General features: G+C 41.7%; 1 protein-coding gene across 1 annotated transcript in view; it reads right to left on the reverse strand.

Moving 5' to 3' along the window:
• Nucleotides 1–2,088: 2,088 nt before the first annotated feature.
• Nucleotides 2,089–14,190, reverse strand: part of hif1al (hypoxia inducible factor 1 subunit alpha, like) — a 16,051-nt gene continuing 3,949 nt past the window's right edge. The window contains exons 2-14 of the mRNA XM_051398608.1: nt 11,881–12,071; nt 10,003–10,181; nt 9,171–9,255; nt 8,580–8,695; nt 7,799–7,983; nt 7,590–7,696; nt 7,130–7,277; nt 6,700–6,968; nt 6,428–6,603; nt 6,085–6,338; nt 5,011–5,122; nt 4,354–4,477; nt 2,089–3,597 (exon numbers count right to left, since the gene is read on the reverse strand). Coding sequence (XP_051254568.1) covers nt 3,530–3,597; nt 4,354–4,477; nt 5,011–5,122; nt 6,085–6,338; nt 6,428–6,603; nt 6,700–6,968; nt 7,130–7,277; nt 7,590–7,696; nt 7,799–7,983; nt 8,580–8,695; nt 9,171–9,255; nt 10,003–10,181; nt 11,881–12,071 — 2,014 coding nt within the window. The 3' untranslated portion in view covers nt 2,089–3,529. The remainder of the gene's footprint in view (nt 3,598–4,353; nt 4,478–5,010; nt 5,123–6,084; nt 6,339–6,427; nt 6,604–6,699; nt 6,969–7,129; nt 7,278–7,589; nt 7,697–7,798; nt 7,984–8,579; nt 8,696–9,170; nt 9,256–10,002; nt 10,182–11,880; nt 12,072–14,190) is intronic.

Raw genomic sequence — 14,190 nt, forward strand, 5'->3', positions numbered from 1 at the left:
CACAGCCTCTGTTGCTAAAACTGGGTGGAAACAATTAGAGAAATCTTTGGCCATTCTCGCTGTCATCCAAGCAACTATTTTGCATTTAGAATCCCCAGATGATTGGTGGGCGTTTCGATCTCCCATCTTCTGCACAGTCAAAGATGAAAAGAAATTTGTTCAACAGAGCGTTGTTTTGTCTTCTTTCCTCTCCTATTAAACATCTCACAACCCTTCTGTTTTATGTTGTGGCTCTGTGGAGGGGCCCGACCCCTAGGTTCGGAACCACTGGACTAATGATTAATTTGAAAATCCATCAGTTCTCTTATGTTTAACTGCATTTCGACATACTTAAACTACATTTAGCTGATAAATTTACTGTTCTTTTACTCTAAGTAGGATCTAAAATGCTGCAGTTTTACTTGTAATGGAGTATTTTAAAGTTGTGTTATTAAGTAAAGGATCTGAATACTTATTCCACTGTTGCCCAATACAACCACATACTGTACTGTGGGCGTGTGTTTGTGCGACGGTTGTGGTATTGCTTTTAGTCACTTCAGTTTCTTCCTAATCTACAGAATTTTGTTCTTTTTGTTTTCCCGTCTTCTGACATTTTTAGTTGAGAAATCAAAGAACTGAACACCTTGTGAGTCATTTATCCACCAGTGATATGTAACCAGGAGCCATTTAACTGTCCAGTGCTTGAGGACATCACGTCATCGCAGACAGCAAACAACCTTTTGAACACAGAGTACAAAAAAAGTGACTGAACCAACACTGAATTTACAGAAGTTTAAAGCAGAGAGGAAACAATGGAGTGAAGCTTTGAAACTGTTACCAGAAAGAACGAAATGTTGCCCCAGTAGAAATCTCTCTCTTTCAAAAGGGTCTTATTGCAAGAAGGGAGCGGCTGGAGGATTTCCCTCCTCAGATCAGAGGATTTCCTCCAAGAGACCAGAGTGTGACAACAGTGTGTGTGGCACTGATATGTGTGTGTGTGTATGTGTGACACCAGAATGAGGTTTTGCAAACGATGCAGTTACCCAGTCGGGGCTGATGGGAACATCTTTGAAATTGTGATTTAAGGGATGTGTTAAGTGTTTTTTTTATATATCTAATTTAACCAGTTGTCTCCAGCTCTGCATCTGGAGTTCCTTTCACCTATTGATTGACTGAACACACCTGGTCAGGTGGAGGTAGAACAGCCAGGTTGAAAAGTCACTGCTTTATTTACTCATTAAATCATAAGCATCTTAAATCTGAAGGGTCGTGTGACAATTAATGGAAGAGGAAATAAATAAAAAAACAAATACAATACACACGTTTATCTTTTTTTTTTTTTTTGCTTAATTTTAGTTTTTGCAAAAATATTGGCTAATTTAAAATCTTATTAGACTTCAAACAGTTTAAATGAAACCACATCAGAAGTTCAGAGGGGGAATCCCTCTTTTATAGAAGTGCTAGACGTGTGAAACAGGCCTCAACTAGATGCTAATGTTTTGGTAAAAAGTCACAAACCAGAAATAATGGAACCACTGCTTTAACAAAGCATTGTATTTATAAGCTTGTCTTGGGAATGGAAACCCTGAAGTTCCTCAAAATTATACTTAAATGCAATACCTGACTAAATGTACTCATACAACCTAAAGAAATGCAGCCAGGGACGGATGTAGAGGAGTGGCTATAAAATGCCTGGCCACCCTGGTTCGGTCTCAAATGCTGTTAGTTTAAATTAATTAAATCAGCTTATATTTGTCTCCATGCCAACCCCATGAATATTTCTCTACACCCGCCCCTCGATGCAGCATATTAAGTCACCACAGAGGTGTTTATATTGAAGGCTGTAAGGTGATTAAACAGGGCCGCAGTTTACAGTCAACCACTCTTTGTTTCATGAAACAATACTGTTGTTGTGTTCTAGTTAGAATATCACTTCCATGCTAAAAGCCACTGACACCAAGAATGTGATTTTCCTGTTTTGACAGCGCTGAGGCGATCTGACACTCCTGTTCCTGTTTAACATTTACTAATAATCACCTACAGATGGAGCCGCTCCGCCCTCAATGAGGTAATGTTTCATCTGCACACACATCACACAGCAGCTTCTGCTTTTGCTTCAACCTCTTTTTTTTATTTAGCTCAAGAATACATACAGGATAAACCGTAGAAACAGCAAGATTAAATGTTCTCATTAGATCAGATCTTGTGCGTAAGGTAAAAGATGAAACAGGATGGAGAAAACCTTTTAATGAAACCTCTTTTCACTGGATGATAAAAAAGGCACAGAGAACTCTGGAAGAACATGTTTAAACAAATGTCCGTTTACATTGAATTAGGCAGTTTCAGGGTTTATATGTAGAAAATATGGCCGAATAAAAACAATCCTCCACATCTCAGACAGTGTAGTAGCATCACAATATTTCATCGAGCACTGCAACTAAAAAAAATACAATTTAGACATTCAGCTCATATATGCTGAGGCACAATTTGTTTTCAATTCAAACTCATACATGACAAAAAAAAAAGAATACTAGTGTAGCTTAATTACATTTCTAATGAGTATATAAACAAGCTAACTCTACTGTTTGTCTCATTAATGTTAATGGCTTCAGTAAGTTAATCAGACTATATGTTTAAATCAAACAGCTGATTTATGGTTTGTTTTAGTCCACTTTGATTAATCGCCTCACATTAGCTTACAGGGAGTGTTAGATGAGGTAAACCCCACCCACCTGGCACCTCAGGATGATTAAAACAAACACCAGACGATTGTTAACTCTTCAATAACACGGTAACAACAAGTCCTACCTTTCTGATACATGTACTATTTGAAAAGGTTTAGCATTGAGTGTATAAAAAGACGTACAAATATGCCACTGAAATAAACGATGCCACTGATATTTCGCTAGTTTGTTTGTGTAATTTGACACAAAAAGGAAATAATAACAGCAGAAGACTGTTCATGTGTATGGATGTTGGCTCAAAGCAAAGCATTATGGGAGTTCCTGTGCAGGACTTGTTTAAAAATGGTAGAAGCACTAAAAACAAATGAAATGTGATAAACCTGGAAAGCTGGGATAAATTGAATTTAGCTGCCCAGAGAAATAATTACCAGATTTGTCTCAATGTAGGATTTCTTAAATCTTTTACATCAGAATTTTAGCACCGCCTGCTGCTGCTTCCATGAAACAGACTAACCACAATGATGGTTTCTCACATTAAAATCAGTGTAAATGTCGACGGAAAACAAGCGACTGGGCAGCGATGGGTTTAAGAGAGCGAACAGCACCTCCCACCTGCCTTACAACACGTCACCAGACATAAATGACCGTCCTGGTTCAGCTACAAGCAACGAGGTCACGTCCGACCTCGCGTCATGGCTACGCAGCGTGTGTGAGTTTTATATTCGTGTGCGTACGTGTTTGTGGTGTGTTGCGTTTGTATGTGTGCACTCAGGTTGTTGTTTTTTTTCCAGACAGATCCGGCGTCGACTTTCTCGCTTTTGAGTGTAGAAGAAGTCGAGAGCAACTCTTGATTGAAAGGGACGCGGTCAAGTCAGAGGCGAGAGCAGTGGCGACAGGTCAGGTGGGCGAGGTATGAATATGTCCCTCATCAGAGCTGGAAGAGACAGACAAACACTATTAGAGACCTGACTTAAACATGTGATCTGGATGAGGAAATACACACATTAACTAGAAAGGCACTCAGAGGGAACAGACCTACATAGAGGCCAACAGTCCAGTCTCTAAGAGTGTAATGTAACAGTATATGTAATTATATAAAATACACAATGTGCTCTACTGGTGTATGGATACTTAATGTACCATATGTGAAACAGAAAAAGATGAAATATAAGTTATTAACTGATCCTTGAACATTTCCTGTCTAAACTCTTGTGCTGCGTTCCCACCAAGGCGAGTAGATTACAAACAAAGTCGATATAAAGACGCTAATTCGTGCTGGGTGATTGGGTGACACAAACTGATTCCAGCTGTCGGTTTTAGTCCTGATCAATCCGAACTCCATTCAGAAAACAAGCATTTTAAAAGCTGTTTGCTCCTCATCTTGCATACAGACCCCATAAAGCAAGAATTCAGACTTTTTACAAATCACCTTCATAATGTAATTATTTCTGCATCCTTTTGATCAGTTTATTGACATTAAATCATCAAGTACGTGAGGCGAATACTCGCTTCGCCTTCAGTGGGAACATTACTGCTGCAGAGCTCCAATATGACCACCAGAGAGCGTCATGTCACCTCAAAGTTGAATATGTTCTTGTTTACTAGTTTTAATTTTAACTCAAACTATGAGGGTGGAAACTATTCAATCAGTCTGTAGCTCTGCGTGTTTGTGTGTGTGTGTGTGTTTTACCTGCAGTATCACAGAGTCCCTGTATGCCTCCTAAAAGTGGGTCTTTGTCTGTGAGCAGCTGACTCCGCCCTCCCGGTCCCGGGTCCAGGACCAAATCTGATTGGTCGGTTTCGTCCAGACAGCCCTGAAGATGGAGGTTAAAATAAATGGTCAGAAGGAGGTTCAACACCTCAACAAGTCAAGTTAATTATAATGATATATGGTGCTTTGTTGCACAGATAAATACGGCCACTAATAACCGCTGATGTTATGTTCTGTGCTTCCTGACTGCTGCTTTCCGTTTATAAAGTGAAAATATTCTGCGTGCTGGAAGAAGGTTTGAATGAAAGCTGTGTAATGATCAGCCTGTGATCTGTTTGTATTTAACACATCAGATTTGGGGATTTCACTGCAGACAGAGCTTAAAAACAACCAAAACTGAATCAAAGCTCAGTGCAAAATAACTCGTCACATCTGTGTTCTCTCTGCTCGGGAAAATGGTCCGAATTAATTCCAATATGTGAAATTATTTTCCTGCAGATGTTGAGAGACACTGGAAAGTTCTCAAGGCAGAAAAATGATCCGTCTTCCTTTCATTCTGTAAAGCACTTTGTAAACCTCTTTTTAAATGAAGTGCTGGATAAGCATATTTCTTCCACGTCCTCGCTGTCCACTCACCAGCAATCTGTGGCTGAGGAGAAGTTCCTCTTCTATTGAGGAAGCATCATGTTTCTGTCTCTTGTCCTGAATCATCAGCTGGGACAGCAGCTCCTCATCCGGGTTGTGGGTCCTACAACAGACGCAGTGCCACATTGTAAACCATGTAAACGTTTGTATTTTTATTATAGCTGACTGCACCATTTTACTCTTCCATGCTTGGCTGATTTTAGCTACTGATCACACATATGTCACTGTGCCTGAGGCGTATGGGTACTGTAATGTGTACTGCTATTGCCTTATATTGCCTTATATTATATACACTTAAATTATTTATTGTTCTTTATTTATTTATTGTCTTTGTGCTGCTGTAATACCTGGATTTCCCCTCTGAGGGATCAATAAACAATTATATTGTCTTGCCAATACTGCTTTAAGGAGATAAGAAAGTAGCTGATGTTAGCATTCAACCCTAAGTACAGCTGAGGTTGACTTCCATTAGTCGTCAAAGTGAAGTCTGATACGCCCGTACGGTGGATAAACCCTTTAGCTAACATGGCCTTTCCTCTGGCGACACCCTCTGGACAAACTTTACACTTACATTACGTCTTTTAACTTTCATTGATGATTAATAATGAATGGTACAACCAACGGGAGGCCCTGTGAATTTCCTTACATCAGCACATGACCCAATTTTAGGCAGCTAGCCGGCTAACATACAGGCAGCAGGGTCAGGGTTATTTTGTCAGATTAAAGCAACAGCCCCTCAAAATTAACATTCATTATCCATTAGATAAAGTCTCAACTTATGAGACATTATACAGAGATAGCTTCCGAATTCATGTGATCATTATTTCAGAAATGATTATTATAGCATTAGTATTATATATTATGTAATAAAAGCTAATAATAAAAATGTAATATGTGTCTTTTGGAGTGAAATACTATAAGCAAATGTCAAGCATCTCCAGTTGTGACCTTTTGTTTAATCAACCCCCTTAAGTCTCCTCAAAGCTAATTAAGTAATCGCAGACATAGAAAATGTGATTATCAAAGAATGATTAAATGCATCCACCTGAGAGAGAGAACTCATACCGTTTCCTGTTCACTTTGACTGCAGGCGTCACTGCAGAGGATTCAAATGAAGAGGACGAAGATTTGTCGGCTTCCTCTGGCAAACTGCTGAGGAAGGTCAGCTGGAAGTCATCGTCCATCGAGATGTAAGGAGCCAACATCTCCAGATCCATCCCCTCCAGTGTTTCTCCTTCTTTCTTCTGACCATCGTCTGGCCAGACAGCAAAGAACTTCTCCACCTCGCTGGTGTCCATCACCTCCTCCTCGTTGGAGCTCTGAGGACACCGAACAGAGAGTAAACCATTAAATCAGACAAAGAAACTAATACTTTCAAGTTCTAGAAAGATTGAAGGCTCTTATTTACCGGCTCAGGATCAGCAGAGGAGGTCGGTGATGGTGATGGTGATGGTGATGGTGATGATGATGTTGAGTTGAAGATGGGCGAGAGGAGCTGTCGCAGCTGTGGAGTGCACAGATCCTGCGGGTGGTCCGGCACCGAGTCTTGAGTGGACAGACTGACGAAGGACAGCTCAACAATATCTGACAGAGACAGAAAACTGGTCAATAAAACCAAAATATTCTTGAACTAAATATTAAAATGTGAACCTTCATCAGCTGTGCTTTGGTCTGTCTCACCTGTCAGCGGCACGATGACGTCTCCGGCCTCGGGAGCCAACTGGAGAAGCTCCTCCGGCTTCTCTTTCAGCTTGAAGAAGAGGTCTGCAGCGCTGCTGGTACTTGAACTCGCGTCCTCAGTTTGATCGGAGCTGGCGAGACACTCACTGTCAGAGTCATGCATGTCAGAAGTCCCAGAATCCTCTGATGCAGGCACTGCTGAGTGTGTTTCAGCCTGACCACAACGGAGCTGCTCGATGGAGAAAACAACATCTGGCTGCTCCACAGCGCTGCAGGAGAAGACGGCGATGCAGGAGGTGATGAGGACGAAGGAGAGGGAGAAGATAGAGCAGGAAATAAACTGTGAGATGAAGAGTTTGGTGTGAACAAACCACAAAGTGCCAGCTCTGTCTCTGTGTTGGAGCAGGAGTCATGTGACATGACCTCGTACCTGAGGATGAAGTTGAGACAGACGACGGCCTCGGGCTGTGATGTCTTGCTGCTGTAGAGGACGGTCGCTTGGGTCTCCGCCCAGACGAAACCGCCGCTGTTCGCCAGGAAACGGTACTGGCTGGTGCTCACCTGACCTTTGGACAGCACTACACAGTGTGGACAGACAGACGGGGACATAAACAGAGAACAGTCTGGTTTATTTACAGAGTTATAACATTTGTGCAACACCAAAACTAGTGACTCTGTGTTTTAAAAGGTTTATATACAGTATTATTACTGTTCTAAGAGAGGTGTTTATGAAGTTTATTAAAGTTAAAACGAGTGAAAAACACAGCTTTATTTATTAATAACTGTTAGCATTGGGTTCAGTACAGTTTGTCTCTTTTATAGTTCAGTACACACACACACACACACACACACACACAAACACACACACACACACACAAACACAAACTCACATGTGTGCAGGCTCTTGTTGATGTGATCAGAGTCGAGCGCGTGATGAAACTGGTAAGCCGAGCGACCAATCAGATCGTCAGGTTTGTATCCCACCAACTCTGTCACCCTGGAAACAGAGATGTGGAAGAAAAACAGCAGAAGAATTAAAATTACAAACAAAAAGCTTCAGAGATTCTCTCTCTCCTGTTATCCCGAGGACTCGTCCTACCTGCCCTCGCAGTGGGTGAAGCGCAGGTCCATGGTGTGGCGGGTGAGGAAGGTGTGGGTGTCCAGAGGGAACTCCACGCTGGACGGGTGAGGGATGGGCTCGCACAGCAGAGTCATCACTCTGGGTGCAGGAGGCGACGTGGAGCCGCCACCAAATGGACGCATGTGACCTGTGCAGTGGAGAACCTGCAGAGACCGAGCAGAGATTCACTTCAGACAGAGTATTGGTTTTTGATTTACTGACAACAAAACATCCAAAAGCCAAATGTATTCAATGTAGCCGTGTTTAATTTAACACTTACAGCCAATAATAATACAATGTACTATCAAAGAATCTTGGAAATCATTCAAGTCAAGTCACAAGTCAACATTTTCCTTTCAAAGCTGTTAATAGTTAAGTATTAACCACTGTAACTACTCATATCAGATAGCCTGTCAGTGTCTGTGTATTCTTTATTGTTTTATAGTTTTATCAGGCTTGGGACTTTCTGCTTTCAAGTTTAAAGTCGTTAAGAGTTGAGACAAGTAGCCGAGTAGGTCAAGTCCTTTTTATCACTCGAGTCCAAAGGTGATACATAGTAAACAAAGTGAACCGTGTTCACTGAAGAGGACTGGGCCGACTGCCAGACATGCTCTGACCCACATTAAGATCATATCTCAGGCTGGACTCTGTGTGTGTGTGTGTGTGTGTGTGTGTGTGTGTGTGTGTGTGTGTGTGTGTGTGTGTGTGTGTGTGTGTGTGTGTGTGTGTGTGTATAAATACAGTCATTGCAATATTGAACCTTCCAGGAAGCAGACTTGATGTTGACGGTGCGCCCCCTGCTGGTCAGAGTGCTCTTCATTCGCAGGAAGAAGTTCCTCTCACTCGGCTGCTCTGTCTGCGGTTTCTTACTCGAACCTGAAAGCAACACGACAAAGCTGACACAGCTAGCTCACAGACATTTATCAGCTCAAAGTCTTTTTCTGAGATCTGTTTCCAAAGCAACACTGGAGATCAACGACGGACGGAGAAATTAAAACGTTCTTCTCACACGAAGAAATACTTTCTTGGACAAATAAGTTTGTTTAACATTAAAGGGGAACTTTGGTATTTTTCAACCTGGACCTGGACCACCTCATAAGTGTCCAATGAACACAACAAGTTTTGACTTTGTTCCAGTGATGAGTGAGAGTGCAGCGGCCTGCTGCACCAAAACAGGCGACATGGTTCTCTGTTCGTTACTTTGACACAAAAACGAGGTCCAGGTTGGAAAATACCAAAGTTACCATTTTAACAGAGGTCCAAGCTTTACGTTATAATTCCTGTTTGTAAATCTTGAACAGCGTCTCTGTTTTTAAGGACTTTCATGGTGATAACAAACAGTGAGTCTGACCTGGACGCGGAGTCAGCAGGTCTCTGAGCTCCTCTTGATCACAGGGATGAACAAAGTCATAAATACTGTGGCCCAGCAGGTCCAGCTGTACACAACAAAAAACAAACAGTCAGTGTGAGTTTGAGAGTCGGCATGTTAAAAGGTTAAAAGGTTTATAATGGTTTTAATTGTAGTGCTGTTAAATCTGAATTGCCTGAGATCTGTGAGCTGCTCAACCTTCCTGCCTCATTACAGCTGTACTGTACACAGAGGGACAGTACATTTCATTCTGCAGTTCATGTCATAACCTTGGCATGTTTCAATGGCAAACTTGATCTCAAACGGAGCTAAGAATAGATTTAAGATTCTCTCTCTGCTCTCCATCACGCTCGAGTTACTCAGATTGGGTCACGTACTGTCCCACAGGCTTTCAGTAAAACCACTAAATCCAATTGAAGAAATGAAAGTTGTGGAGAAACAGCCAAATGAGAAACAATGCAGCTTCAATACAGGAGTAAAAATAATGCCATTTTCAGTTATTTTGATGATGGTGGTTTTCTTGTAAAACAAATGCGTCGACTTTCTAAAGTTTAATTAACCTAAAAAGGCCGACAGGGAAACTGAACGTCTTATTTTTTGTGGTTAAAGTGATGATTCCTCACATTTTCGTCTGCGGCGGAGCGCTGTGAGAACACTACCACTGGATGATTCAGTGGGAAAAACACTGGAGTAAACAGAAACATTGATGCTGACTTATCACAAGACCGTCACACAGAATGGCAGCTGGTCCCGAGAGAGGAAACTAAATATGTGAACAGACTACTTTATGTAATTATTCCTTTATTCTTGGTACCTGTGTGATGCCGATGTGTCTGCTGACGCTTTCTGTCAGGTAGATCATGTCTCCCTCCTCAGTGATCACCATGATGAAGCCAGCCAGCGCCTGAGGATAAAAAGTGTCCATTGGATCTTCCTCCTCCTCTTCCTCCTCCTCTTCCTCTTCCTTCTCTTCCTCTTTCTTAGTCTCACCTGCTGTAAAAACGACCGTGTGATTATTACGACAGACTGTTTTAGTGTTTGTCTCACAAACAAAATCTAAATATTTTACTGTAACTCTGCCTCATTTGTGGGAGACCGCGTACTTTTGAAGGAAGTATTTCCCATTGATCGAACATGTTGGCGCCATGACCCCTCACCCTAATTTTAAAAGAAACTTCATCAACAGTTGAGTAAAATAAACCTTTGTTGTCCTCCAGTGAGTCCATTTCCAGGTATGAATAAAGCTGTCAGCTGAACCCCACTCCACAATCTGATGTATATTTCATAGTAATAAAGATTCTGCTTTGTCCATTTATTATTGATGACTTCATTATTCCGCTCTCTAACCTGAGGGAACAACACAATACTGAGCCAACTCATAACCTAACAGTGACGGTGCAGAGAGCTGCTTTTCCCATCACGCAGCCTTTGATGCCTGACTGATTTCACTATTGAAATCCAGTCGGTCATGGAGGGGAAATGTAGAGATGTAGGGGCGAGATATGTCTGAGGCTTACGCTATGCACTGCTGATGTGTATCTGCGTCTGAGCTCACACAAAACAATCAGACTGCGATACAACGTCCAGATAGAAATGTCCTTACATGTTCTTACCTCTTCAGTTAGGACAGTGGTTCTCACATCCCCTTCAGAAACAGAAAAAGGTTCACGCTACAAACTCTACAATTTCTATCAATCATTAACAATGATAGAAGTTGGAAATCCACAAAGTTTTAAAGGGTTACAAGAGAGTTTGCAAGTTTCAGCATTTTGTTTAAAGCCAACCAACAGCTAGAGTAAAACCTGGAAGCAATTCATCAGTGTGTCTTCATTAGAGGTAACCTAATGATCACCCAGAACCCTGTTCAGCCAAGCCATCCAGAATACGAGTTTAACTTCCACTTTAATGAATTCCTTCAACAGAAATGCCCTAACAGCAGTTTTCATGGTTTAAAAACTTTTATACGATTATTTTAGCTTGGTTGCATTTCACCGTTTTATCCACTCAAGGAAACTTTCCCTGCAGCTCCCATTACAAAATAAATAAAGCACATATGCATAAATATGCAAAATATAGAAACATAACTCAGAAAACAGACTCCTCCACCACTTTTATTCAGCAGAACAGCTCAAACAATAGCTCTGCTGAGGGGGGACTGTGAAAACCCTCACAGGTCCAACTCCTTCACCCAATCTGGTTTTTATGTATCAGCTTCTCAACCGTGAAAAACCTACCAACGAATAAGGTACCGTGCCACATCACACCTTCACACAAAGCCTCGACGCTCTTTTCAGACACGTGAACACTTTAAACTTTGTTCAGCCTTGTATGATTTGGGTGCCGTATTTACTAGGATTGTAGTAAGAATGTGTTGTGATCTTTTATTGCTGGTCTTACAGCTCTGTGCTGTAAAGCTCATGTGTTCTTACTGACTCGTTACTGCATCTTTTAACATTGCATCAAGATCAGCATCATGATTGTGGATTTTAGTTATGTCTTATATCCGCCCTGCATGTGTAAACTGATCATAGACAGTATTTCTTAACTGTGTTTGTTGCTCAGTGTTGACTGTATGGACTCACACTGATAGTGGATATTGTCGCTGTATTACTGCACTAATGTTTTGTTGTTTCCTGTTTTTTTTCTTAATAATTGGGAGAACTGTGGAACCTTCTGGAGATGTGCTCCTTACCGGATCGGAGGAGGCGCTGCATCCACAGGAAGCTGAGGGAGACTCTCATGATGGCAGATTTGTCCAGGTGGGTGGAAACTCGACGGGGGAGCGGCAGAGTGCGGGCGAGCTCATAAAACACCTCGGTCTCCTGACTTCGCCTACATCTGGCTGCATCACGAGAACGCAGCTTCCTTTGCTCCGAACTGGTCCTACAGGAGGAGGAAGAGGGACAAACAGAGATGATTAGACTTGATTATTATATATTATATATATTATTGTTGATTAAAACAGGAAACAAAAAGAGGAGAAATGGGAAGGAATGAGTGGATGACAGGAACAAAAAGGCAGTGGAAGGAGGTTAGAAAGATGAGGTTAGAGAGGGAGAGTGGAGGAGGAGAAAAGACATGGGGGAGAGAGAAAGAATGTGGGAACGTGGAGAGAAAAACATGAGTTGAAGCGGGACAAAAAAGTCCAGAGTCTAGGATCAACACAGAAATCTTAGATCATGCCACCCTCCTCAGCTTGTTGACATTTCTCTGAGTCCTAAAACCACGATAAACAACACTCAGTCACACCACGTTTCTCTCTCTCTCTCTCTCTCTAACGCGGTGCCAGAAAGGACAAACCAACGCCCTTTCGTCTTTCTCACAAGTTCTGCAGCAACCGTAGCTGCAACCATTCAAATGGTTTTAATCTGCAAGCTCACAGCTAGATGCCACTAAATGCTATTTTTATTAAGAAGTTTATTTCACCTTAAAAAAGTTACATCACATCACAAATTATAGAACTTGTTCAGCACTATGAGCTCAGATTTTCAGGTCTGGACCTATGCACTAAAACATGTGAAAACATTTAATTATATTATAATAAAAATCAAGAGGTACAGCTTTCAGTCTTCTGGACTTCAGAGACACTTTAAATGATCAATGTGAAGAAGTTAGTGACATCTAGTGGTGAAGTTTCTGCAGTATAGAGCCAGTGTTTGTCCGTTCTAGGCTTCTATGGTAGACGAGGCTCAATCTAAAGGTAACAAAAACTCTTATATTCAGGTGATTATACAGTAAGGAAAACACACCTATAGATCCTCCTAAATATTACACAATGGACCTTTAACTATTGCCCTTTTGAAGTCCCACTGAAAGTCTGGAATCTTTATCTGGATCCTTTGGGATCTTTATCTGGATCCTCTGGGATCTTCTCGAGCTCTTTTAGTCTGAAAATTCCTATGGTGTTTTTTAAACGGGGCGACGGATAAAAACGTCTTACGGGTGATCATACCCAAAGAGTTCAGCTCTATACCCATTCCTGGGTCTGTTTTTTTACCAAGTGGGACCAGAACTGATAGCAAAAATAGGGAAGAAATGTCCAAAAGTGAGGAGAACAGAATGTTATTTATTTTAGCGACTGGGAAACGGTCCAGATCCTCCCTCCCTTCCTCCCTCCCTCCCTCACAGTCTTTTCTTCCCTCTCTCCTCATTTATCCCTCGATCTGCCCTGCACTGCTTCGACTTGTATCAGAACGTGCTGACAAGTGAAAAGCAGGGTTTCATTTCTCTACAGCGAGTGGAAAAACACTCAAATCAAATCAGACACAGAAACCAAAAAGCATGAATGTGCTCCGGTTTACCTTCTGCCCCTTCAGACTACAAACACTTTTACTGGAAGCAACAGAGTCATCAAGTGCAGTAAAATAAACCAATAATCACCAATAATCACTGATCGTCTGTCACTTGTTTATCCTGTTGGAAGAGAAGAGTCGCAGTGTAATAAAACACCACTGAGAGGCCACAGTGTGTGAACTCTACCCGTCAGTATTCAGACAACAGGACACAATGTTCCTGCCAACCGACAAAGAGACACACCCTCACCCTCTCATCCCAACATCTCAACAGGTAGCATTAACAGCTAAAGCCACCTGTAATGCTGGAATTAGTCAAGTTTGTGAAAACATGCACGTTTACAGTGGACCGAGACGATATGTTGGAGTCTGACACAGATACCAGAGGGGAAATAGTCACTGATTACAGGTATAATTACATTTTGCTTAGCTGCTTTCTTAAACTAATAATTGTATTAAAGAATATTAAAAGTGACATATTGTAACATATAAACTGTAACCCAGTTCTAGTTAACATGTCTGAGAGCTGCTTCTCTCTTTCTCCATGCTGCTGGTCCCATCACAGCGCCCTCTGCTGGATAAACTGACACCAATACATTACCACGGGCATATCGGCGCTCATGGGGTAACACACACCGATATCGATACGTCTGTGATATCGGCTGACTGATCTGTCCGTCAGGCTCCAGTTTTTAACACAACAATAAAGC

The sequence above is a fragment of the Dicentrarchus labrax genome, unplaced genomic scaffold, assembly GCF_905237075.1.
Source record: "Dicentrarchus labrax unplaced genomic scaffold, dlabrax2021, whole genome shotgun sequence".
In the NCBI taxonomy this organism is placed as follows: domain Eukaryota; kingdom Metazoa; phylum Chordata; class Actinopteri; family Moronidae; genus Dicentrarchus; species Dicentrarchus labrax.